The sequence below is a fragment of the Plectropomus leopardus genome, chromosome 11 (assembly GCF_026936395.1).
Source record: "Plectropomus leopardus strain MGB_pleo_1.0 chromosome 11, ASM2693639v1, whole genome shotgun sequence".
In the NCBI taxonomy this organism is placed as follows: domain Eukaryota; kingdom Metazoa; phylum Chordata; class Actinopteri; order Perciformes; family Serranidae; genus Plectropomus; species Plectropomus leopardus.
The window spans coordinates 14,926,514-14,953,593 of NC_142186.1; the positions used below are offsets into that span (position 1 = coordinate 14,926,514).

General features: G+C 39.4%; 2 protein-coding genes across 7 annotated transcripts in view; both read right to left on the minus strand.

The window, feature by feature from the left end:
- cdkal1 (CDK5 regulatory subunit associated protein 1-like 1) overlaps positions 1-11,217 on the minus strand; it is a 306,706-nt gene extending 295,489 nt beyond the window's left edge. For 2 of the 4 annotated variants that reach the window (XM_088084047.1, XM_088084048.1), the window contains exons 1-3: positions 11,049-11,216; positions 9,138-9,301; positions 7,384-7,496 (exon numbers count right to left, since the gene is read on the minus strand). In XM_088084047.1, coding sequence (XP_087940173.1) covers positions 7,384-7,496; positions 9,138-9,295 — 271 coding nt within the window. In that variant the 5' untranslated portion in view covers positions 9,296-9,301; positions 11,049-11,216. Of the gene's footprint in view, positions 1-7,383; positions 7,497-9,137; positions 9,302-11,048 lie in introns of all 4 variants that reach the window. The other 2 variants (XM_042489706.2, XM_088084049.1) reach the window with 2 other exon arrangements.
- A 747-nt stretch (positions 11,218-11,964) lies between these two features.
- On the minus strand, positions 11,965-26,779 carry LOC121946125 (transcription factor E2F3-like). 3 transcript variants are annotated; one of them, XM_088084050.1, is made up of 8 exons: positions 26,206-26,779; positions 23,771-23,891; positions 21,570-21,700; positions 21,178-21,266; positions 19,554-19,716; positions 18,538-18,648; positions 17,854-18,016; positions 11,965-16,745 (listed from the first exon to the last, which is right to left on the minus strand). In XM_088084050.1, exons 1-8 carry the CDS (start codon positions 26,485-26,487, stop codon positions 16,450-16,452), a joined length of 1,356 nt encoding a protein of 451 aa, XP_087940176.1. In that variant the 5' UTR covers positions 26,488-26,779; the 3' UTR covers positions 11,965-16,449. The 3 variants fall into 3 exon arrangements, with proteins under 3 accessions (XP_087940176.1, XP_087940177.1, XP_087940178.1); XM_088084051.1 differs by having other exon boundaries at positions 17,875-18,016; positions 26,206-26,778; XM_088084052.1 differs by lacking the exon at positions 26,206-26,779 and adding an exon at positions 25,861-26,049.
- Positions 26,780-27,080: the final 301 nt, after the last annotated feature.

Consider the following 27,080-nt stretch of genomic DNA (forward strand, 5'->3'; position numbering starts at 1 on the left):
AAAGGGCTCTCCCATTATCAGTTTACCAGTATTGCTCTGTGGAAATAGTATGTTTTTTTGCTTATGCTTATTAATACAAAATAAATGTTGATTGCACAATGTAATGGCTACAGAAAAACATCATCATTTAAGCCTTGCTTTCATTATGCAATTCTGTCTGTCTAAAAAGTTGTCTGTGTCCAATTTAAAGCCACACATACATAAATACAAACTACTACACACTGATGTGCTTACACAGGACTCAAATTGTAATAATTTCTGACAAAGTCGTGAGCTGGTAAAACACAAATGTCAATGAGTAGTTATGTTTTCGTGATTGCTAAATCCCCATACAAAAAGGACGATGCCTGTTTTGTCAAATGACAACTTTAATATTCAAAATTGTTTAACCCTCATGTTCTTTTATTTACATATCCATATTAACATATTAACTGCCTGTGTCTGCTCTGAACTTGAGGGTATTATATTTAATATATTCAATTCAAGTACATGCAGTGAAGAAATTGCGTATTTCTAGTCAGTTTCTAGTCATTTTTTATTTTTCTTATAACTATATCACCTGCTGCCAACCACCTTTTGTGATTTGCTTAACCTCCTTTTTTCCTCTCCTTGTGTCTCTGATTCCTCAAACCACTCCCCTCTTGTCTCTTTACCCTTCTCCACTATTCCTCCTTCTATCCATCTCTCAGTATCTGCAGATTTGCCAGAGTCTATTTGGTTTTTCCTGGCAGCAAATTGCCCTCTCTGTTTGCCTCCCTTTTTCCGACAGTCGCTTTGGCAGATTTTGGCTTCAAGTGCATCTGTATCTCTCGGCTGTACGTTCATCCCAGCACCCTCCTCCCTTCCCCGCTGACTCTTCCTCTCGTCTTCCCTTACATCGCTTCCCCTGTTCACTCTTTTTCACCTCTTTCCCTCTCTCAATCAGTAAAGTGGGACTGTCTGACACACATAGATGCGAGATAGTGGAGAGACAGAGCGAGCATGTAGAGTCTTTCTCACACACGCACGCTCACCAAGCGATATGTCTAATCTTGCAGAACGATGGCTGTCGAAAACTGAACTGTTGCTCAAACACTTTCCCTATACAATATCAGTTCCCACCATGTCTGCAAATGTGTGTGAGCTGGATGTCTGCGCTATCGTAAGTGTGTGTGTGTGTCTGTGTATATGTGAGAGGTGGAGTCAGGGAGAACATTGTAAGTTTTCATTGGCTATAACATTGCGGCGTGTAATGTTGCGTAGCACTCAGTCAGCCAATCAGAAGGTCCCCACGCACTCGTTTTATGAATGAGACGGCACGTATGCGAGGTACACACACACTCAGAGTGAGAATACTCTACAGTGATGTAATACAATCACACAGAGCAGTGGAAGCGCTTGTACCTCGTATGCAGTATGAGCTGAATCAGAACAGCTCAACAGCGTTTCAGCCGAAATTTCTAAATACTGTCAATTATAAATATCCTGGAAAATGTATATAAAATTCAAAATGTATTGATTGCAAATGTGAAACACCTATTCTACCAGTAATGCCAGTATATCTATATCAAGCTTACAAATATGTTTTCCTGTCATGTATACATCAATAAGTGCTTTATTTCAACTAGAAACAAAAAAACATTAAGTGATAAAAACATAACATAATACCTGCTAATCCATCTAGCTTTTTGTCAGAGCTAATAATGCATTACATATCAATCATCATTTCAAAGCAGATCATTGTGAAAAAAAAGGAACAGTGAAATTACACTGTATGTGACACCTCTGGCAATTTCCATCCACAGCAACACCTGTAATACTTGCTGATCAATAAAGCCCTCGTATCATTTTATCTAAACAGCTCACACCCTCTCTCTAAAACCCATATCCTCCAACCGTCTGTATCCAAACCAGGAACTGAGAACGCCTCATTTGGCTGACATTGTGTGCTGGGGAGCAATTTTGCCTAACCGGTATGTAAAATCATAACTGAAGTGCTGTGTGTGCGGCTGGCTGGCAGAGAGGACATTGGGAGGGGAGGGGAGCAGCCAAAAACAATCAAAATATCCTGGTGTGACTTTCCATGAAGGGTGTGTGAGTCTGTTTGAGTGTGTGTGGGTGTGCACGTGTGTGTGTGCGGGCCCATATGTGACTATACACGCCTTTCTATGAAGTCACTATTTGGCAGATTGCTGCTCAAAAGGGGTTCATGTGGTACCATGGGGGAACAGTGCCCTCTTTGGTTGGACGAAGGAACGACAACTCAGGACGAGCCAGACTAAGCAAGTACAGGCAGTCTAAGGAGTGTAGAGACAATGAAAGTAGAGAGATTACACAGGTCGTTTCATTAAAGTACAATGGAACAAGAGGAAAAACTGAGGGGAGAAAGGCCAGACATTTTCTCTTCAAGTAAGTCAGAATTACAAAATATTTCATATCTTTAGCTATTTATGAGTGAAGAAATGAACTGGTTGCTTATTAATCACCTCAACTGACAAGCACTAAGAGTTCAACCATTTAGGTGAAAAAAAATACTTGCCATGTTCTATACCATGTTCTCCCTTTAACAAATGAGAAGTGGCCTCATCCAAACAAAGTCACCAATCTTTTTAACCTGCAGCCACTTCAAATTCAATCTTAATCAGTAAGGCTCGTGTATTGTAAAATTATTCATGATATCTTAGGAGTGTTACATTATATTGATTTCAGGTTAAGAAAGAGCTTGCTTCATGCTATTAACAATAATCATCACATATACCTTGTGTAGCCTTCGAGGACTGTAACTTACAACTTTTAAAACTATGAATGAGAATACAGTGTGTTTTTTCACAAGGATGACCTCATCCTGATATTGCAGAGAAGCATTCTTTCAACAAAAAGCTCTTCAAATGAGCCAAGGCTGCCACCTAGAGACCACCGGATGGACTGCTACTACGCCTCACACCAGGTGATGTCATAGTTAAAGAAAGAAAGAAAGAGTTAGAGGGAGATGAAAGAGGGACAGGGGAGGGAGGGCAGGGGGTGTGAAAGAGAGAAAACAGGCAGGAAAGATGAGAGGGAGGGAGAGAAGGTGATGTCATGTTTTTAGGAGCAGTGGAGGCTGTCTTTGTCCAAACTCTTTTCATTAAACTCTGCAAATCGACACTGCAGATATTAACGACAGACACTACAGATGTATCGGTCTGATGCTTCGCCATATGAAGGGCATAACACTCTGACTCACAAATAATAATGTTCTGCGTGCACAAATTCCTCATTTTTAGTCTGACCAAAGACCAGACACCACACATCCTTCATCAGCCCAATTCAGTCCTTGTCATTCCAGACTATTCCACTCTTTCCACTGCACTCCCAACAATTTCATGCCATTCTCCGCAATTGCACTGCATTCTATACGATACCATTCAAAACAATCACCGCCTGTCCTGAGTGTAATCTCCCCTGATTCTGGCCATGACAGGCAATTTCTCCTTCCAACAATCTTGAGGTAAAAAACAGTGTGCAAAGACACACACACAGGGAGGCAGAAAAGAGACAGGGAAGAAAGCAAAGGGAAAGACAGATATAAAGCTGAGAGGAGGGAGACAGAAACCAAACTAATCCTTAAGCTTTAACAGTGAGACACTGACCTTTAAAGTACTTTGTTGAGAGGGGAGAGAGAGAGAGAGAGAGAGAGAGAGAGAGAGAGAGAGAGAGAGAGAGGGAGGGGTAGAGAGACATGGGGAATATTCTAAACCTTCATCTGTGAAGGATATGGGCATCTCTAAGCTACATAGTGGGATAAATCCATATTAACTGAAGTGGCAAATAACAAGACTGCTCTTTCACTAAACTGTTACCTGAAGGACACACGCAAACACACACACACGCGCCACTAACAAAAAAACATGAAGGCACTTCATTAGTAAACATTTACCCAGCCGTAACTTTATCTTTTGTCAGCAGTGGTCATGTTGTTGTAACTGCGCTACACTCACAACCTGAATACACCAAGTGTGGAAAAAAAATGCACACACAGATTGACACAGACTGCAGCACCTTATCAGAGCAGCGTCAGTCAAAGAAGAAACTATGTCTGGTGTCAATGAGGTCAACACACACTTACAAGCAGAGTCAGGTAGACAACTTTCAATCAAAATGTGGTCTTGCAAATGTGGGTAGTTATGCAAATAATTTGCAAAGCAAACCGGAAAGCCCTTAAAACAACTCAGCTAGTAAATATGTGACCCATTTTTTCTTTTGACCTATCACTCTTCTGTTTCAGTGTTATGAAACAGGCATACACACACAAGCTGATGTGGCTGATCTTGAAGAATGACAGTTGTTAAGGATGCCAAAAAAGCACACACTCAGTTGTTAATTTCATACTGAATGATATAATTGTCTGTCTTGTTAGATAATGGTACAATGAGTGATTTTTCTATGAGCACAGATAACCATACCACAATTTGGGTGTACTTTTAGTGAGCTGAAAATCCAATGGAATTCAATAGCATTAATATTTGCTGAACACCGGAACCAGGATCCCTGTGTGGTCACTGCATGGTCCTACTTTAAGGAGAACAGAAGGACACAGAGACAAACCTAATCCAGAGATTAGAAAAATTCAATATCCATAACAGCATGTTTTAACCTTATTACCTTTGAGGCTATTACATTACACCGACTTCAAATGCATCTTTATCTGCTGAGGACCTTCAGACAACAAGAGAAGCTACAGCACTGTAATCATATTCTGAGACAGACGGATATTTCTCATATAGAAATCACAGCGGGAATACAAAACAACTCTCAAACTATAAACAGGTATTCAACACACTCATTTACTGAAGGCCAATTACCTCAGTCGACTGAATTACACAGTAGAAATAGATCTAAGGTACAACAATTTCAACAACAAGTACAACAGCCGGTATGCCTACGACGGTGTGTCCTTTTTACTATGACAGTTTTCCTGAAATTAGATTAAGAAACATCACAGTATATCATATTGTTTGTACACTATTGCCAATACACAGCCCTAGTTGTGTGTAGTGTATGCCTGCGCTCAAGGGACAGAGAAAAGTGTTCAAACAAAGAAAGGTGAAAAAGATAAAGAGATCAAAGGAGCTGAACTACCAGATGAGGTGGGTAAAGTTTTGGCCTATGTTCATGAGTAAATTGTGTCTCATGTGTCCCGTGTGTGTGTGTGTGTGTGTGTGTGTGTGTGTGTGTGTGTGTGTGTGAGAGAGAGAGGGGGAGAGAGAGAGAGAGAGAGAGAGCACATCTGCATTTTTGAAGTGTGTGATTAATGTCCCTCTATGGCTGTGGAGACCCCATGGTGAGAGAAACGCCTGAGGGGTTAATATAAACTCCCTCTTCTTCTGTGTGTGTCTCTCTCTGTCTGCTCTATACACACAAACACATACAAACACACGCGCGCGCGCACACACACACACACGTGCATGCGTGCACGCGCACACACACACACACACACAAAGGGTTACTGCATAAAGAAAAACACATAATATATTACAAACACTCATATTATTGTATACATGTAGGCACGTTACAACTGATGGTGATAAAAACAAGATCACAAACACACACACACATAAGGAAACTGTGTGACTATCATACTCTAAAGATTATTGTTAACTGACAACTACAATCCAGCACACACCCTGTCTCACTCTGCTTTATCTGTGTCAGTCTCTCTCACCTGAGCACACACACAGAGACACACAGTTGATCCCTAATGAAAGACCTCTGATAATCTAGTTCATAATATGTCTGGCCTCCATGCAAAACACATTCAAAACTTAAGATGAAACGTAGCATTAAAGAATCTGTCAATCCCGCCAACTACGGTATATTTTCTGATGTATTACTCTGTCAGCATCAACTCTTAAAATACTGATGACCTACAATGAAGAGAATCTCCTGAACTTAACAAAATGGTAATTTAACTAAAACCAATGTCTTTCCCTGATCCTAACCAAGCCCTTTTTGTGGCTACGCTTAATAAAAACCTTAACTATAACAATGTCAGGCTTTGTCAACAGTGACTGGCAATGGTTTTGGAAGGCACTGGCAAATGATAGTTTCCTGCATCACATCAAAAAACACTGTGTGTTGTTTTGGAGGCTAGTGACACAATATTTTGCCATTTAACATCACAATCACTCCAGTGATACAAAATTAAATTCCCTAAGAAGTATTTCCCCATTTACTGTTGTGATCATTTAGGACTTAGATTTTCCTTTATCAATTTTTACAAAGAGCAGTTTTCACTAGATTCAACAATGTGACCGTCAGTGTTTACATGGAAGTTTTAAACACATTCATCTCCTGAAGAAAAAACCAACAAAGTTTCTTGAATATGTAAAAAAAAGAACATCTGCAACACTAGCTGACTTACTAAAAGAGTTTGCAATTTACTTAGGCTACATGTTTTGGCACATGGCCTTCACCAGGCTTTACAGAATGGATAAAAGAATAGCCCACTGTATATATACAAACACATGACAACAAGTATTTGGCTTGGTTCTTGAATAAAGAGCAGGCTCTACCAGTAAGTCAGTCAGCAAGTGTTGCCAAGTGGATTTTTCATATTTGCTCTTTTGTTACGACCTAGCTGGTTGCACTCTTCCTTCCTTTTCCAATGTACCAGGCAAACTACACTGGTGAAAACTAGATGCATACTGGTACCCAATAATAATAATTTTTAAAAACCTGTGTCAGTCTGAATGCCCTTTTAGGTTAATTGTGTTCTAATATCAGCAAATATCAGTGCTCTAAATCTTTAAACACAAAGTACGAAAGCCAAAACATAAATGACCCTTGATGGTGACATAACAAAGATTTTCCAACTTTTCCAAGCATTTCTGCAAAAAAATCTGAAAAAATAAGTTGTTGGCTGGTCAGTTTTATATGTTAGCCAGCCGTGGCGGCAGGCAGTTACACTGTTCTCTTTTGTTGCTTCCCACAGTATCAGTGTGTCCATAATCAACTGGCACCGCATAACATCAACACAATCAGGTAAGGCTGTTTCTATGTGGACTTCTTGAGCCTTTCTTCTCAAGTTAGAGGCAAATTTCTCCTGGTTTCTAAGTACTGGACTCCAAATTACTATTTTTAACCCAATACATTTGTTTGGCCGAGTTTGAGGGCAGCACACACCGTGGACGCTGTACTAAAATTACCTATTGAAGTAACACATATGGTACAGCTTTCTTAAAGCAACACTGCCCCCCTGTGTTTAAAAACAATGATGACATCTGTAATGACTTACCTTCAGTCTTTCAGTCCAAAATACAACCCCTCCTCTATGATGTTATTATTCTTTAGTATCTGGTATTGTTATTTGTGTTGTTACTCACTGATTTACTCAATACAAACCACCACAATTAAAAAACCTCTTACCAGTCATCTTGTATCCGCTGGCAGCTAGCTGTCCGGCCATGTATTCTCCATCTGAGTTGTTATGGCTACAGCCCCACGTTTTCATCCAGATTTTTTGGGTGCCAGGGATCACACTTAAAATCAACAACAATCAAATATGTTTTTGTTAGAGGATGTGTGTAAATTTAAAAAAAAAGAGAAATATCTACACATCATGTTGCTTCATAAATCTGCTATAAAATACTGGTCAAAAGATCAACTTTAGTCTCAGTTCTGTGTAGTGGGACAGACTGTTAGGGTGCTTTCACACCCAATCTGTTCGATTAAGGCTGCTGGGAAAGTGGTCAACCAAACTCTGGTGCAGACCAAACAACCAAAATGAGACTGGTGTGGGCCATTTTTTAATATGAAAGCATAGCCAACAAATCACAGGATTAAGTGAGAATGGATATGAAATGGGGGGGGTTTCCTGACACACGAAGAAGTGAAAATAGATTGAAACAGAACTTGGGTCCAACACAAGCGGTGCAGTGTTACAGTGTTTCTCCAGTATTTCTCCAGTAAAAAGTGAGTGAAAGGTATTAAATCTCGTTTTCCCTCACAGATCCATGTAGCCCTGATGGTGCAGGATAAAAGTCATCATAATTCTCCAATCAGTGAGTGAACTGTCTTCAGTATGGCTTCAGGTTTACAAATCTTGATGCTTAACTGTGTGTGAACATGAAACGGGACAGAACTAAAAGGCAACAATATTATCATATTTTTCCTTGGTCTGGATCAATTAAGTCAAACTACAGATATATAAGCAACATTGCTGTCCCTAATTTCAAAAGAAATCTGAGGGCATTTTTGTATTAGATATAAGTTATTTGTACCATGCTCGAGTGCAATCGCTCCCCTCTCATCTCCCCCGCCCCTCAGCCTTCACATTAGTAATGTTGTTCAATAACCAGGTATCCTTGTGTCATCATCTACAAGACATTTTCTTGTTCTATAGTGTAGAAAGGGTGCCGCTGCACACACTCAGCTGTCGCAGGGACCGTCATCCGCAGGGACTGGCAAAGCAGCACAGCGAACCCTTCTCTGTACAGAGGAGGAGCTGCTGCTGTCAGGCATGGAGCTCTCTGCCTTCCACCAGAGCTCCCACTCCGGGTTGAAAACCGGTCTGTCTGTGGTGGAATGTGCTGCCGTCTGATATAGAGGCATTCGTTTTGAATTGAGACTGTTTCATTACCAGTTATAATAGTATTACAGCTGGTGTTCATACCTGAACATAGAATATATGTACATGAACCATACTCCAGTACACCTTATTATTTGGGCTTGGGCACAGAGCGGTGTACCGTGCCCGAGTACGGAACACAGTGTACTTGTGTCCTGGCCCAGGTCCCTGCAAGCCCCCTTAATGTATAAAAAGCTGCATATAGCATAATTATTAAAACAAGTTCTGCAATATTTTACTATTATTTTACTAAACCAACTCAAATTAAACTGATCAAATCTTAAACATGGCCATCTTTTTTTTCTATGCATTGATGTTTTTTAACCGTTTATTCAGTTTTAATAAAGGATACATGTAAATTGTACAGTCAACTTATACCCCAAATGTATCACAATAAAGTTTCCTGGAAATCTGGAAATGAATACAGACTGGTATTAAAAGCTGCAGCTATTTTAAGTGTGTGTGTGTGTGTGTGTGTGTGTGTGTGTGTGTGTGTGTGTGTGTGTGTGTGTGTGTGTGGTGGCTGTACCACTTTATCAAACATTTGCCATACCTGTCAGCTTGGAGCTCCTCCTGGCTCAGAAGTTCTTTTTTCCTCCTGGACCTCGGTATGATACTCTTTCTGGCAGACTGTCTCTCCTGAGGAGTGGGGTCGCTAGAGGACACCATGTCCTCAATGTCCTCAATCAGAGAGTCACAGGCGGACGGCATGATGGTCTGAAAATCAAACAAAGGCCTAGTCAGCACAGCGTTATGAAAAAGACTTTTTCTCATATAGTTTAGACATGTGAGTGGTAGACCCTGGATGCTGAAAATGACTTTTATTGTCCAGATTTGTTTTCCTGTTATTAGATAAATCAAAGCAATGTACTGAAATTAAATAATTTAATTAAAAAATGTAAAAAAAATATATTTAACAGTGTAGGTAATCCACAGTATTCACTTTAATTATTTTAATAAAAAATGTAAACAGTTTAGATATATATTCCAAGCTTACTTCACACTGGTAATTTCAACTGACATGTAAAATGGTAGTTTCCTCCATGTTAGTCACACGCTGGCCTGCCTCCTTACTGTAAGGTTATTTGGAATATGAGTTTCCTAGCTGCTTAGTGTATTCATATTGATGATTGATTGATTGATTGATACTGAACAATAATAATAATAATAAAATATTTTATTTCTGGGCACCTTTCAGGACACTCAAGGTCACCTTATAAAAAAACAACAGCAATAAAACAACATCAAATCACATATGAATACATGAAAGTTCAACAACAGTGAATCACAGAGAATAGGCAAGTTTAAAAAGTTGAGTTTTGAGGCAGTATCTGCTTACTGAACAGCTAAAAGCACAACACCTCCACATATAATGCTGTGTTTGGATATATGTTTGGCTTTTTGTGAAGTGAAGTTTTTAAAGGTAATGTCAGAGTAATTCTGTGAGGAGGGACATGTTTGACAGTCCATTTTTAAATTGAACTGTCGAGAATACACCTGACATCATGATGATTAGGGCAGAGCACCTGTGTCTACTGACATACCTGGGTTCATTAGGGCCATCTCATACACAAAGACATTTTAACTTATTACCAACATAGATTTCGTAATTAAGACCAACTTTAGCGAGCTGAGAAGCTTTTGGCTCATATTTTCAACTGTGCCTCTCTCAGCTGGCGCTTTCTGATTGTTAAAGTTTGCAAAAAAGTGTGTCATTGTTCAACTGCATTGATCTTTTAAGACTACGCCACACACTGAATCTGTCAAGCTACATGAGACGAATAAAACTGTATTAGCTCGTGGATGCCACGGATAACGTTGGCTGGTAAGTGAGCAGGTCAAGCACTCTAACTGCTGAGATGTCGTATCTCACTTGTATCTCTCGGCATATGCATGCATGTTTTGCTAAATTTACGTTGACTTAGTGAAAATAAAATCCCTGTAAAACACCTAAAAACTGTGTAGCTACTCACATACTAAGTTTGTCGTATAAACTGAATTTGCTTCCTAAATAAATTAGCATAACAGTTAGGTCGCGTTCCTCAATAATATCTTGTCCTAACTGCTGCTGTTAACATTACGAGGCTAGCTAAAAGGCTCATTATTGTTAACGCCCTCGTTAATCATACACCTTAATTGTTAGCAAAATTAACTATTACTTACGTTAACGTTATAACGACATTAACTTGACGTTACCTGAGTGATGTACTATAGTTTCATCAATTTTCGCCTAAAACTACCCGGCATGTGCACGTAAGCTGACTGACATCATTGTAGACTGGTACAAATGGGAAACAGCTATGAAAATGTCTTATTGGGCAGATTGCAAGCAACCTAGGGTTTATTATTTTGGATAACATGGGCAAGCTAGCTATTAGCTTAGCTTGCTTCATTAGCTAGCCACTACCCACGTGCCCCTGTTTTCGACAGTTAGACCCCATAATATGCCGTATAAATCCCTTACCTGAGACGCGATATGGTTATTAGTTCAGGTGAGTACGAATTCCGAAGAAAGGGTGTTTTTGAGTTTGATATAATGTATAATTTACACCATCAAAACAGTTGTCACAACTCTCACACCGCCATACTTGCTTACGGTAAGTAAAGAGGGACAAACGAGACACGTGCGTATTTTACAATGAGAGCGAGTTAATGATGCATAACCTGTGCTCATATTGTGCACATGCTATTGGAGGCATATTAAGCTGAGCGATACGTGATTTCTGGGAAATAATAATAATAATGATAATAGTAATAATAATGATAATGATAATGATCGTTATTTATATAGCACGTTTTAAGCTTAGGCAAAAAGCGCTTCCCAGATAAAAAAGGTTTATAAATGACGTGTCTGAAACCCACGTAGCCGCTCCCCTGCCCCCTTATGGCATAATCAAAAGTAAGAACATTAAGAACTTTAAAGCAAAAAAAAATAATACAGCACTGCTTACAAGAAAATAACAGGGTGAAAGTCCAAAAATATAATTTCATAAGTAAAATGTGGATAAGGAAACCAAGCCCACCCAAGCAGATTCAAATCAAGAGTAAAGTAAATAACCATATGTGTATGAAGATAAGATGTTGATAAAGGAGATAATTTCATACAAAACAAGCTGAATGCCAATAAAAGAACAAACGTTAAGTGCATAAAATAAAATAGACTTGTTTTTTCTCTCTGTTTAAAGTTGCTGATCAGTTTTTTTTAGCAGTACAAGAAATCTGTGTATTCCCAGTCTGTGTTGCCCTGTACAGGTTTTCTTGCAGACATAAGTAACAAAAAACCAAACATTTATTTCCATATTTATATTGCCTTTATTCAAATTTTCAATTACAAACACCCAGAGTACAAAAAAAACAAATCCATTTACCCCCCCTCCCCCATTTACACATATAACTCATATTCCTCATTTGACAGATGTTAAAGAAACCTGTATAACTGAATAACACACATCAATAACATCATATTAGTTTACCTTAAACATTCAACAGCACACCAATACTTTCACCCATGCGTTCAAATTGCGTTGTGATATTACAGCTCTTTTTTTCTGGCCTCTAGTAAGAGGCAGCAGTATCATAATTTTACAGTCAATTCTTTCCTATGAAATAGTTAACTTTTCACATAACCATTACAGAATAATTACGGATCAGTAAGTATATTGTATTTGGTAACAGCTTAAGAATAACCATAGGAAAATAGCAGGAACAACAGTGCCGGTTCAGTCTTCACTACACCACATTTAACCTAATGATACTTTTCTGTAAGGTCTAATCACACTTTAGAATTATGCATCAGAAATGAAGGAGCTGTAATTTTAAGTCGCCCATAACAAATTTTTCAGACTCACTGGCAATGACATGAGCTAAAGCAGTGCATTAAAATCTTCAACATTCCATTAGAAACCCATGAAAAGGTACAGTCTTTCCAAAAATCATGTTTCCATCATGTAAAAGTGGATAAAATATCATGACCAGATTCCGGTCGCTTGAAATAGATGGAGGAAAATATTATTAGCTATGTAAATGGTCTTAGAAAATAGCACAGCTGTGGTTAGTGATCCAAATGGGGGAAAATACTGAACTGGGTCTTCCATAAATACATATAAAATTTAGATATAAATATGCCTACAGGGAAATTGTGGTCTGTCAATCAGAGTAGTTCTGTGCAGTGAAGTCAAATTTTATGTTCACTTGCGATAGCAGCACTAATTAAGATAAATTATGCTGACAAAAACTATTTTCTCCTTAAATTAATGGGTAAAGTTGAGGTTAACAATTGGGTTCTTATTTTATATAGTCAAAAAGCCATTTCAACACACTTGTGAAAAGGAAATTGGCAGGGAAAAAAAAAGCGTCAGACTGCCTCACATCATTCCAAAAATAAAACGGACACACAGTGTCACAGAAGCAAAGCCCCCTACTCACTTCAGCAGAGGACACAAGTCACTGATCCTGGTTCAGTGGTGTATATAGACATAGCAATGTCTCCTAATGGCCATTTAAGGGCAGACAGGCTGTGAAAGAGCAACTGCCTATATGTATTATTGAATGTGCACTACTTTTTGAGTCTAAGAGATGCACAGAATTTTACCAACAAACAAAAAAATGACAAAAAAATAAACTTATGGGGGAAAAAATTCAAAACACAGAACCCAAAAAATATTGCAATATTGCAATGTGTCCACTTTTCTACTTTCACAGGTGTACCCCGATATTCAAATTTTAGATGCAACAGCATGAGACCGGTTTAAGAGCAAAGGCATTCTTATCATATCAGGGCATAAGTGGAATCTCGCACACATTAAAAGAGAAAAGTGCGATGTAATATCCATCATCACATCTAAATAATACAAGGGGAATTTCTATGACAAAAGGGAATTCAAAGACTCATACACACTATGGCATTAACCTCTATGCCCTATTACTATTGTCCAACATTAAGTGAGAGGTAGCCTACAGTACCTTGTGCACTGAAAAATTTAGAAAACTGTACATCAATTTACACATGGCAGGCTTACTCTTCCGCAAGCTTGATCTTTGACATATCTCACACATGCTGCACACGCAAATACTCAAGCGCACATCAATCAGGTCAGGGAAAAGTTAACACTAACAGCAGCAATATTACCTGCAGCCGCAGGTTTCTCTAGATTAAAAGCCAGGGTTTCAGATGAGATGTTTTGCGTTTTGTTATTATCAGGGATGTCTAACACAGGAAGCTATTAGAGGTGAATAGCAATGGTGTTCCAAATACCAAAACAAAACACAAGCTGAAAGCTGTTAAGTTCATCAAGTCCTCCAGCTGGCTTTTCTTGATTAAACACTGTTTAAAGCCTCAGTGGCCCTTCACAACAGTATCAACAAGCCTAGTATTAAACATGGCTTGTTGCCCTGAATTTGCTCAATTTACAAAACGGGCCTGGTGTTTTTTTTTCTCTCCATTTTCCCCTTTTTTTAATATCCTTGAGGAAAAAAAGCCCTTCATTACATGCTCAAGCCTTAATTAGTGGCTATCTGGCCCCTTGTTGCTTAGGTGGCCGTGATATTATTAGTTATTACTACAGTTTTAAAATCCATTAAAATTCAACATTTATTAAACCTAAAAAGAAAAATATACTCCTATCCTGTCTCCTACACTGCTTTCATTACACACTGAGTAGGCAGTGTGCACCGATAATTGGTTCCAAGCCAAATTTCACTGATTAGCTCAAACCACAGGATAATTTCACAGCACCCAGTCTAAGTGAGGAGGCATTGGGGTAAGTTTGGTTGTGGCAGCTTCTGCTGATGGAGATGGAGGGGACAGGCAAAAACCAGCAAGAAAGTGGGTCCTGACTTCACTTAGTATCAATGAGAGTATGAGTAAGAGATGATATTTAAGTTTGCATATCACGTATGCAAAGGGGCTCCACAAGCACATCAGGTGTTTTTGCTTAACCCCACACTGCCCAGGTATAATGGCTTTTTTACATGTTGTTCACACATGGGTCAAGGGAAGTTAAACATCAATCCATCTGTTTCCAACATTTTTGTATTCAATTAAACTGTAAATTTCTATTACAGGTAAAATATAGGTCAGTAGTTAACAGGCTGATCAAGGTAACAGATAATAAAGGTCCCTTATTAAATTTACTTACTAAATCTGTTTTAATTATGGCCAATATAGCACAAGAGACAAATTGTGCGCAAGGAGGTCAAACTTATTACGAGCCATAAGGCATGCTGTGAGTATTTTTATACACTTAAAAAAAAATGTGCATCCATTTACCTTTACAGCATTTGGGGCCTGTACACATGCCGCGGTTTTTTTTGCGCCCTAATATCCATAGCTGTCAATGTAGGCGGTAAAAGGTGTGCCTAAGCGCAACAGCCACACCCTGAGATAAACAAAGTACAGCTTTTGGAACGCAGCAATGTGCGCCACTTGCATGTGATGAGGAACAACCAATCACAGTCAGCAGATATCTTTCCTCCCACAGTTTTACATCTGAACCACAGACAATATTTTAGGCCTAATATACACTTTGAAAACATCTGGAAGAAGATCATTTCCGATTTCTGGTAAGTAGGCTATGATATGGCGTCAGTTACGGTTGCTTTGTAATGTCAGGAACAACGTGCTCCACACCCTTGCAAGCTAGCACAGAGTAGGCACAAAAGCGCACAACCTCGTGTTTTCCAGGCGGCAAAAGTCGCAGCATGTGTCCCAGCCCTGAGAGTTACACTCTTTAATTTAATTAATCTTATAGTTTCCTTCAAAAATTTGGTAATTATGCCAGGTACACTCCAAAACCATATATGTACTTCCTTTCAGCTGTCAAAACATCTAAACAGTGCTTAAATGTATAAAATACTCATGGTGACTTTATGATTATAAGCCCATAGATAACCAGACAGGTGTCTGACAGGTGACCAAAGCCTCAGCCTGTCGAACCTAACCGTAGGATAACAACTGTAGTCGTGGATGCCGTGTATCAAAATTGACCTGTTTGCTTTTAATATTCACTCTAATATCTAAATTGTTCTACATTTGAACACACAAAATGCCTTCTTAACAGTCAGCAGTGTCAGCCTTCAATCACAGATCATTGGTGTAATAGAACACAATCAATAAGAATCTCCTCAGTCCCCCACTGCACTTGGCATTAACACATCTGGATGCATTTTGGCACCCGACAAGAAAATGCATCACTGGGACAAAAACAAAGATCAACCCATTTCTTTCTTTGCCAAAACACACATTTACAGGCCTTTCAAACTCTCATTTTTTGCAGGATTGTTCAAGATTGAAACAGAAACACTGTGTTCCTCTTCTCTACTCTTGAGCATTAGACGGACGTTTTTAGGGTGACCATATCTGTGCATCTCAGGTGCGCTTACATATGGGTTTTATGATAAACCCAACCACTATGTGTGTAAATGCCAGGTGGTATAGGGGTGTTTCTTCCTTTGAGCTGTTCGGTCTGTTGGTCTCTCTGTTCAGTAACGTGAACGTGGCATCACACAGAGAGATGGATAGCCTTCCCTTCTCCTCTTACACTTAACCCAACAGATACCAAAGGCTTTCAGATGCCCCACAACAGCCAGCTACACTGAAGGCCTTACATAGCCTGAGACAAAGAGTAATGGATATGTTGTCACACTAACCAGTCATGTCTGTGTGTGAAATCATGCAAGGCCATTTATCTCTCACGCCACGAAAGAACATGTCATATAGCCCCACTGGGACTGAAAGAAGCCCTCAATGATTCCCTTCCATCTATTTAGAATTGGCTTCCACTAACTACACAGTCACAGGCATCAAACCCCTCACTGATTCTCCATCACTCTCCCATGCACCTTATCTGAATTTCCATTGCCTAATGCTAGCTGCACAGGAGATCATCCAGGCCAAGAGAAGGCATTTTATCAAAGTCACAGGCGTCAAACAAGTCGCTGATTCCCTGGTCATCTCCCAAACCTAAAAGGTAGTCATCTTGGTCCAGAAGAGGAGGCCCGAGGTTTAAGAAAGGCTGCAGGGCTGCAGGGATCTGGTCTTCTGTCTGCTGGAGAAGACTGGTGTAAGGGGACGAGATGGGGGAGAGAGTCGTGACGGAGACAGCTGAGGAAGCAGAAGGTGGAGCCGGGGAGGGGATGGAAGAAGTGGCTGTGCCGGTCGGACCTGTAAAAGAAAATGGAGTCAGCTTGTCATTATCTCTGCAAAGTCAAGGAAGCATATTTAGACACTATAGGCCAAAAGAGCAGACATGTTGAATAGTGTTTTGGTGCTGATGACTGGAAAAACACATTTATTTTGCAGTGAATCTCAGAGCCAAAAGACGCATGTGCACAAGCAAGTTGTTTATTGAACAGAACATGGGTTATCTTATCCAGCCAGGTGGGTAGGAGAGTGGCACTCAGAACAAATTTTACACTAGTACCAGTTCAGCTTAGGGCTGCACACTTGCTAAACTAGCTAAAAACAAATGCTACTCATTAAGTCAGTGATTCTGATTTGTTAAATTAGCCTTTACAAGCTTGGACAACTGTTCCAACATTGTAGACATCTTTGGTTGTCCTGAGGTATCAAAAAAATCCATACCTTACTATGAATGTTGTTCATAAGATGCAGTATATCAACAACTAATGACCAAATTCCTATCAGTCTTAGATCTACTTTAAGCTTCAATATCCATTTGAAATAAAAACTAAATTTCTCCAGTTATTGTTTTATGTCCCTGTGTTCGCTGATAATTTATCTCATTATATGACAAAAATATGTAAAAAAAAAAAAAAAAAAATCAGCATAAGAGTTGGGGTTTTTTTTAAACGTCAAAATCCCTGTCTCTTCCTGTTCCATAAAGTGGTTTCAAATGTTTGAAGAATCATCCTGCATTCAGTGTTTTTTCCAAAAGTTCATCCAATCTAATGAGACTTTGGACTCCTAGATAGCCACATGGGTCATATAAAACTGCACTTTCCAATTTGTGGGTTGTAGCATCTAGCTAATAGAGCAATATGGAAAAAGATAGTTCACAAAGCAAGTGGATGTTAGGAACAAAATGTGCGTTTGGCTATCAGCGGGCAAAACATTTTAGTTTCAAACACAAAACAGCTGCTGTATAATTCATTTTTCTCACTCTCTCATCCTACTCCTGATCTAATAACAGGGGCCCTTTCAGACACAAGAAAATGTAGTGTTTATTTAAACGATGTGAGACATGTTTCTTCATCTTCAAAGACAAAGCTGAAGGTCAGTAAAGTCTCATGTAAAAGAAACTGTTGCACACCTGAATCTATCTGAGACGAACCTTGAAGGACTTTGAGGAAAGGTGAGTTCCCATTGATGTCTGTGCTGCCGTTTTTTACAGGACTCCTGGGGTCACTCTCCTCATCCGGGCACAACAGGACGTCTATAGGACCCTTAGTGCTGGTCAGATGGATGGACAAACTCTGGACAGAGGAAATAAAATACTAAGAGGACTGCACTTAATTTGAAGGATGGACAGAGTTCATTTAAGATTAAAAACAAACGACAGTCTCTTTTTCATATACCCTCAACTTGAAAATATTTTACCAACGTATATACACCAAAGGTATTGGAGTCTGTTTATATTGGTGTACCTAATAAACTGGTAACTCGGTGCATATTGATACATTAAATTTAGCTATAGACACTGCTTTAATCACTGTCATCTGCCAAATCCCTGAAAAAAAAAAAAATCAGCAACACCACCTCTAAAGGGTTCATCTAAACTAGACAGAGTAGCAATGTTTCTTCACCACCTCACTGCACTTTTTCAAAGTTTACTCAGTTTTTAATTTCAAAATGCTGTAATTTTCCCCAAAGGTCAACGAGTATTTTTAGGGGAAACATAAGTCATAGGTCAGCTAACAAGTCAGCAAGAAGCAAACGTTTCATCAGGACAACCACGACAGATCCAGCTTGTGCCTTTTTGTGCATGTACACATACCTCATCAGGGTCTGGTACTTCTAGTTTGGTGTCTGTGGGCGCTTTGACGACAATAACAGTCTGGTCCCTGAGGTTTCCCAGCTGTTTGATGTCTTGGTACGTTACGTAGGCATATGTAGAGACGAAAGGGTTAAAGAAATAATGCCACAATGTAAGGACATGTTAATACTAAACATGCATGTATCTGCAAGTCTGAAAATGCTTATAACCTGATAACAAACCTCCAAACTGCTGAAGTAATTTCTGTTCCATGCGCCTACACATACCAAGGTTCCCATACATGTTCATAGGCACATTTCAAAACTTTTCCATGACTATTCAAGGATCCATAATACAAAAAGAATCTTTTTTGCCAAACTTGCCTTGTGTTTTTTTTTCCTTCACATTCACACATAATTCCAACTAGCTGGCACAAATGAAGAAAGACGAAATGTTGGGAGAAAATGTTGCTGCGCACTGACAAATATTACGTTACTATGTTATGTTGATGGTTAGAGAATAGATTTATCATTATGTGACATTAATAATTGTACCAATTTGATACACACACAAAAGAATTCCATGACTTTTTCAAAACTTTACGTGACTTTAACAAATTTCATGACTTGGGAAATGTGGTTGTGCAGTTTCATGACTTTTCCAGGTTTTCCATGACTGTGGAAACCCTGACATGTTGGTGTTCTAAGCAGACTGAATTTAGCATTTTACACACCACGCTTAAGGTGTTTTATGGGTGAAAATGTGTAAAAGATGAGACAAGTTTGTAAAAAAAAAAAAAAAGACGAAAAATGAAACCTTGAACATCTGCTTGGGATCTATGTTAAAAATATTAAAATCACCATGGTCTCACTATGAGACTAGAATTAACATGCGTACCAAAATGTTCTACCACCATCGATTTGGTGTTGTTTACCTGCAGAACTGTGAGAATATATTTACATGAAGTTTGAAAACTAAAATAAAGTAGCCTCAAATCATTTGAACTTTTGGATGAAGTGTCAGCAAACAACAAAAGGATATTTCTGGTTGCTCTGCAGCTCACTCATGTGTCTCATATCCAGGCTGCATCTCTGGATGAGTTGTTCGAGCCTCTGCTCTTCTTCTCCCAGTGCAGAAACTTCCGCTGTTAGTCTCTGTCTCTGGCTCAGTGCCCCCTCCACCTCCAACAGACTACAGCCCCTGTGAGAGAGTGAAAAGAGTGAATTAAAATAGATTTAGTACTGGCTCAGGCTCTGACACTTGCTGCTACATTACTGTCTCTTACTCATAGCTTCAAATATTTGCTACAACAGCCTAAACATAAAAAAAAAATCCTCAGCCTCTCTAGGACGTTGCAATGTCACGATTTTGGTAATTAATGCAAATTCTACCACTCCCCACGATGTCTGCGCTGCCTTGCAACACAAATGTCTCATTTCTCAGCAAAAGTCACTGCTAAAGACCATGGAAGGAAATTCCCTGATGTTCTGCATGAAAGCGGAGGTAAACGATTGTCCATCCTATGTAACATTGTGGTGGAACACAAACAGAAGTCATTGTTAAAAATAAACACTTGTTACCGCAACACATATCTGGAAAATGGACAGACAAATCACCATGACAGAGGCTGTTCCAGATCTATTGCAAGAGCTGAAAGTATCAAGGTGAAATAAATTCAATATGCAGTGTTAGCATTAACACTACTGCCTTCAATTTGTAATGACTTATACATTAAAAAAAAAAAAAAAATTACAACTATTTTTTCCCCAATTTTTATTTGCTCCTGCAAAAAATCCCCCCAAAACATTGCAAAATGCAGTGTAATGTTAAAGAAAAGATGCTGTGAATTTAGACCACGACAATCTTTGAAAAATGCCCTGCAAATCCTTGGAAGGACTGACTCCTGGATTCCCTTTGCAACCTAAAAATAGAAGAAGGTCAGAGCACTGACAATGTTTTGTCTGTCTTTAAATCAGAGAAATCTAAAATGTTTTGACTGCTAAATGCATTCTCACAGTCATTTGATACAAGATTAACACGGCAATTCCTCTGCGGACATTCCCAAGTTAAATGACTGATATGGACTGAATTTATTTTAGCAACATCTAAATTTAGGCTGACTTCATCATATCCAAGACAAGAAAAATCTCAGCCTTAAATAAAAGATAACAGATCTGGTATATAATCACACACGCAACAAAAAAGCCAACCACAGAATGCATTCATAGGCCTAAAGTGGTGAGCACGGGTGCTTCAGGCCTATTCCTAAACTGCACGCGCTCTTGGTGATTACTGAACAAATGAGGGTATAATTAAATGAGCATAACAGAGTGTAGCACAGTCAGGTATACTCAAGCTTTGATGTGGCAACAGTTTGCATGAAGCCACCTGCCCTCCTGTGCTCGACAGACCAAAGAACACTTTAAACCCTGTTTATACGCCTTAACTAATCTGAGACTTTGAGGTTCTAACTTCAAGGCAACGAGATAACTCATAAAGTGGAGTAAGCAGAATCATGGACACCAAGAGACCTGGAATATGTCACACAGAGAGTATTAATGATAGTAGGTGCTTGGGTCCACAGGTAGGACAAAAACATAACTCTTAAAAAGGTGAAAACCGAGAGTCTAAGTGATAGCGAGAGACATAGTGAGCACTTACATCCACTGAATGTTGTTCTTCGATTTCTTCTTGATGAGGTGAATGCCTTCTAGTACATTGGTGATATCATACAGCCGCCTTTTCTGTACCTGAATGTAAAGGACACACTTCTCATTAGACACCCATTTAGTGGTTGAATTTACTGTGTTAATTATTAATCCTTAAAAAAAAAAAAAAAACAACCTGAACTAAAATATCCACAACTTTTTCACTGCTTTAAACAGATTTTACAGATGTTCACCAGTTTCGGTAGCATCACTAATCGTGTTGGTAGCAGCAATGTATTGAAGAAGAAGTAGGTAACTTTAAATAGCCACTCTACAAACAATGCCCCCTTTCTTTCTAAAAAGTGTCTGATTGATAAGTCTTTTTCTGTTTCGATCTGAAATTACCTGTAAGGTTTCAGCGGCGAGGTTGAGATCCAAGACGCCATCAGAAGACTGGGCAAGAAGGTCCACAAACTTCTTTGTCAACAGGCCCAGGGAGGTGTCGTACCGAGTCTTCTCTGGGGGAGACTTGGGTGCTTTGGTTGAGGAAAAGTAAACGGAACAGAGAATTAAAGGGGGAAAGGACAATGTATTTAAGTGTTAGACTTGATAATGGAGTTTGCAAGGAAAGCAAAAAAATAAAAACTTCCGTTTCACTTGGTGGGAGGAAGTCCAAGTAAATTGCTGATTTGTTCAATATGTGAAAAGGGCAACACAATCACAAAACTCCTGACTTCAAAAACCAACAGTGGTGTCAGAGGAAGTTAATAATATGTACGATAGTACAATTTAATCCAATCCAACACAGCCACCCTGCAATACATCCTACCTATTTAACTTTTTTGGTAATTTGCAGAAAATGGTGTGGCATTTTGTACTGGGCTATATTATTGGTTTAAAGACAGAAGTACATCTAAAGTTTGGGAGAACTTTTTTAAGTCATTTTGGAGGCAAATGACTTAATAAGTCATAATCAGCTGGGAATGTGCAATTTCTATTAGGAGGGAATCCAAACTTACATAACAGGTCAAGCAATGACATGAATTTAACTTAAATGTTTATGATCACCAGCTGGAAACATTAAACAAGTACAGAGTTAGATATTTCCCAGCTGGACTAGCACTTTAGTATGAATAGTGCTGATAAAATCTGTTGCGCTCTTCAGAGGGTCACAGCATTTTAGGAGGACACGGTCAAAGCATGTCACCGGTCTCACCCTCCAACACATCCTATGGCTGGAATCAACAATATATTACACAGTCTGTGCTTATGTATTCCGACATGATTCTGAATGCGACAATATCTTGATTTTGATAGGGTCATATAAACGGCATATTCCATTTCGGCATTCCAAATTAGCCTTTTTACAAAAGAAGCTTTTTCTGATTAAGTCATGGGATAAGTCTTTGTGACATGCATACAGTGCATTCTGAATATGTGTCTAAATTGGGCTTTTTACCCGCAGTTTGCAGCACTCAGCCTCTTGCCTGAGTACAGTCAGCTCTGTGCATTTTCATGGATATACTGTACAGAAATCAACAGCTCGCAAAGCTGTAGGATAAAGATGCATGTCCAAAGTTAAAGCCCACATTTCTGATCAGAAGTAAAAACACAGCTCATTTTAAACATTATGAAAGACTTTATATGGACAGGTTTTTAGAAATGTGCAAATATCAAAATGTCGAACGTTTGAAGGGGGTGGCTAAAGGATTAAAAAAGGAGACTGTATTTGCACAGTTGATAAAGTCAGCCACTTTGAAAAATAAATCCTATTTTGATGCAAGGAAGCAAAATAGCACTAGCAGCTTGAACAGTTCCAATTATATTCCAGTTTAGCCGACCGCACAGGACACGCATGTAGAGGGTAAACAGAAAAAAGGGCCATCATGAGAGGACAGCTCGTTTAATGTTTTCATAGATCAGGCCCGGTGATGTCTATATCGTAGAAGTTAGTTATAAAGTTGATTTTTGCATTGGCTGAAATTTTTGTGCATTAAAGACAAATGCAAAAACCTTAACCAACGTTTTTGCGTTTCAGCTCCACCATTTCTTGTTCTGTGATATCTAAAGGATTACACTTCAAATTGTTATATTTTGTCATGTGATGTTACTTAAGACGCCACAGTGGCAAATACACATGACAAAGCTCATTGTTAAACTACTAACACACCAGGAAAATATAAACCTAGGAATATTCCTAAAAATATCAATATAAACCACAAGGTAAACCTAAAAATATGAAGAGTTGATACTAATAAGTCTACAGAGCTAAGGAATTTGGATAAATTTGTATGCTCTGAATAGAAAATAAAAGTATAATCTCTGCACTTTTGAATGTATGCTAAATGCCTATTTTTTTATTTTTTAAACTGTACTGCACTTTGAGTGAGAACTGAGAGACTCTTTAACCCTCGATGTTTGTATTTCGAACATCACACGGTCTAATGTGTTCAACTCAGTGATAATCTGTTTTCTGATAACTGTAGCTGCATCAAGGCCATTCCTGAGTATGAAACCTGGTGTGGACTGTCTCTCAATCAGGATGACCCTGTATCATTGTGCAGTGAAGGTTACATATACACACAGGATGGCAGAGAGCTTCTTACTTCTTGGTGTCTTAAGCCGTGCCCCATTGGCCACCGTGGCCCCCCCTCTTCCTCTGGGAGTCCTGGCTGGTTCTGACTGGTACTGGTGGTCTGAATCATCGAGCGCCAGCCGCCTTTTTGCCTACGGGGACAAAAATATACTGTTAACAGCACAAATGGCTGTTTTGGTCACTCAGCAGGCATCTCATCTTTGAATCCACAAGCCGTGATACATGATGCTAAATGCATCATTACTTTCATGTTAATAAGCATTCACAACCATTTCAAAGTTAATAGAATTACATTTCTTTTTTAATGAAGTAAAGAAAAAGTGTTTAAACTGAAAAGGACAGTGCACTTGCTAAACAAATTCCAGTGTGAGGACATCATGTTTCTCCTGTCTTTTCTATTTCGGCTTTGATAGTTTTTAAGTTGGAGCAGGTACAAAGATTCTGTCAAAAATAGCTCAAGAGACAAAATGTTTTTATCCAAATTCCACTATACCATGGAGAAACGGTTGGCCTTATGATCCTGCACCAAACCGTTGGTTGTGATTTTGTCTTTTTGCTGAACACATCAGCCAAGACAAACCCGCATATCTTAAGAGTGAGTCACATTTATGGGTTTGATTACACTGCTGCATAGTAATGCAACAAAAACAATAAGTCAATTTAGAGAAAGCAGAGAGCGCCATACTTAATCCAGAGACTTTAAAAATGATTACCAATGGATCACAACTTCTGTCAAATAATGTAAAAATGAAGTCACTTTCTGGACTCCATTTGCCAATTAATCATCTTTAAACAATAACGCCCCTCCTGAACAAATGTTTTGGGAGCTTATGGTCTATTTGGATATAATCCAGTATTTTAATCATACATGTCCATGTTTTGTTTTTTTTAACTCCAAAGTTACTGGTTGCCAATATCTAACCTGTCATAGTCATTTTTTTCTATTGCAGCACTGGTATCACTGGACAATGGTCAGATATGTTTATTTCCTAATATTCCAGCAATAGAAAACATTTTAAATGTCTGCCTGGTCACCGCTTTAGTATTTGACACCATTATGAGACAATTCAGGCTGTGTGTTGCATCCCCTCACCATCATAATCATTTCTGAACCACATTTGTTATCCCCTGATTGAAAAACTGAATACTTTTTGATATCACCAGCCTAATTTGGTATTCTAGTCATCATTACTGTAACATGGCATGGTGGCTTAGTGAATAGTCTCTTCAACCAGGGAACCCTTGGACCTCTGTGTTGGCTAGAGTCCATCCTGTTTTAGTGTTTGAGCAACACACCAGTACCAGGGTGCTGGGCTACTGCATCTCCCTCTAAACCATGTGCAGGAAAATAGTCAGTTAACCGCCAGATATATTAAGACATTTAAGCACAATATACCCCTAATGTTAATACTTTATCTTACCTAATGCAGCCCAAGTCTGAGAAAGAATAATATGCCCTCTGTTGACAGTCAAAATGTCAGCCATTTTATATCAGCAAGCAGCTCCCCTCACCCCCTGCCTGGTCATGACTACAGCCTGAGATACACAGGCTGGTTTAGTTCATAAAAGATGAATAGCCACGAACAAACCAACACCCTGAATGCAGCCCAAACTATTTTGTGTGGTTTGTGCAGGTTGAGAACACAGGAAACGTGCAATCACTTCTACAGCAACAAACTCGAGTTTCACTTTACTTGGCATGAAAGGCACCATAACGTTGCACTTTATTTACAACAAAAAAGAGGGACATAAAACACTTGTGCAAAATTAAGGTCAACGCCGACAACGAGTAGTGTTGTCCTGTAATGATCAATACTGCTACTAGCCTTGAAAGCTAACACATTTTCGAGCTTCATCCAAGTTGGCTTGCATCTTCAGAGACGACTGGGAGAAATATCTATCGAGTAGTTTCAAAACTCGAGTCAAGCATTAGTTACGTACAAGCCCGTGTATTTGCAAGTTTAACCACTCGTGTGTTGTTAGAAAGCTAAAAAAAAATTAGCTAACTAAGAGCCAAGCAGCCGAACAATCCCCCAACCCCCCAAAATTAGGACACCAACAGCAGCCACTAGGCCACCGCTAACGTTACTCATCTCTTACCAATATTTCCATCTGGCTGCAAGGGTGAAGCGGACTCAAAAGCACCACGAAGTTAGCATAGCACGCTATTAGTTGACATGACTACGTTTCTGTAAACGCAAAACTCACTTAAACTCGACGTTTGCTTCCCTACAGACAACATACCATGTAACCAACCCACTTGGGTAACTTAGCTAGCGGTAGTTAGTTAGCCACCTCGCTAGGTTGAGGGAATGCCCTGGCTAAGCAGCTAATGTTAGCTGCCCGAACAACAAGCTCGGCTAGCCTAGCAAGCTAACATTTTGTCGTGTTTGTGGCTAGTTGTAGCAAGCCTAACATGTTGAAACGAGCTGTATAGATGATTACCGGCGGTCTCCCCAGAGCGGGTCGTTGTCCTGCTCCGTTTGCTGCAGCTTGTTGTGGAGTTGTGTAAATGTTGTTTATCTGAGGTTCAGATAAACACACATTTGATGTCTGTGTAACGTTGCAAGGCGGTGGGGTGGTTATTATTTGGATATACGTCGCATTGGATTGACCGGGGTTTAAACGATCCGTGAGAGTTGTTAAAATTATATTATTGTCCAAAGGAGAGCCCCCAACCCCCGCTAAAATCACTTTGTCCGGAGCTGAGGAGATCCCTCTTCTCATCTTGCGTATTCGGGGTAACCCCTTTCTTGTCTCCGTACTTTCAAGCCCGTATGGCTGCTAATCCGCCGCGATAATTACAAAAATAATCAGACCGAAGTAAAGATGAAAGTCTGATTCATCGACTTTTGTAAGATATTTTTCCTTAGGAAAGTGCATTTAGGCAGATGCAACGGATTAAAAAGTAGCGCAACTCTCGTTTCCCCCGTCTAGAAATGGCTTCAGGAAACGGCCTGATGAATGAAGGGATACGGTTTACGCGCTCAAGAGCCCTCCCGCGAAACTCAGATTTCCCGGGAAATTTTCAAACGGAATTTACATGCCAGACGCTATTGGTCCTTCAGATGAGAGTCTCCGCCTATATTACAGCCACATTAGCCAATGAAAGCACAGGATTCGATGCGCCACGTGTTCATTGGCAGTTGTAAACAGGCAGCGTCACCTGTCACGCCTTGCGTGTTCACAGACAGGACGCTGAGCGGCGCAAGTGACCGATTGTACCGAGGGGACAGGGCAGAGGAAAATTTCCAGCCCTTGACATAATGTTCTCCATTTCTTGCTCTCCTTTCTCCATCTTGTAAAAATAATAACAAAAC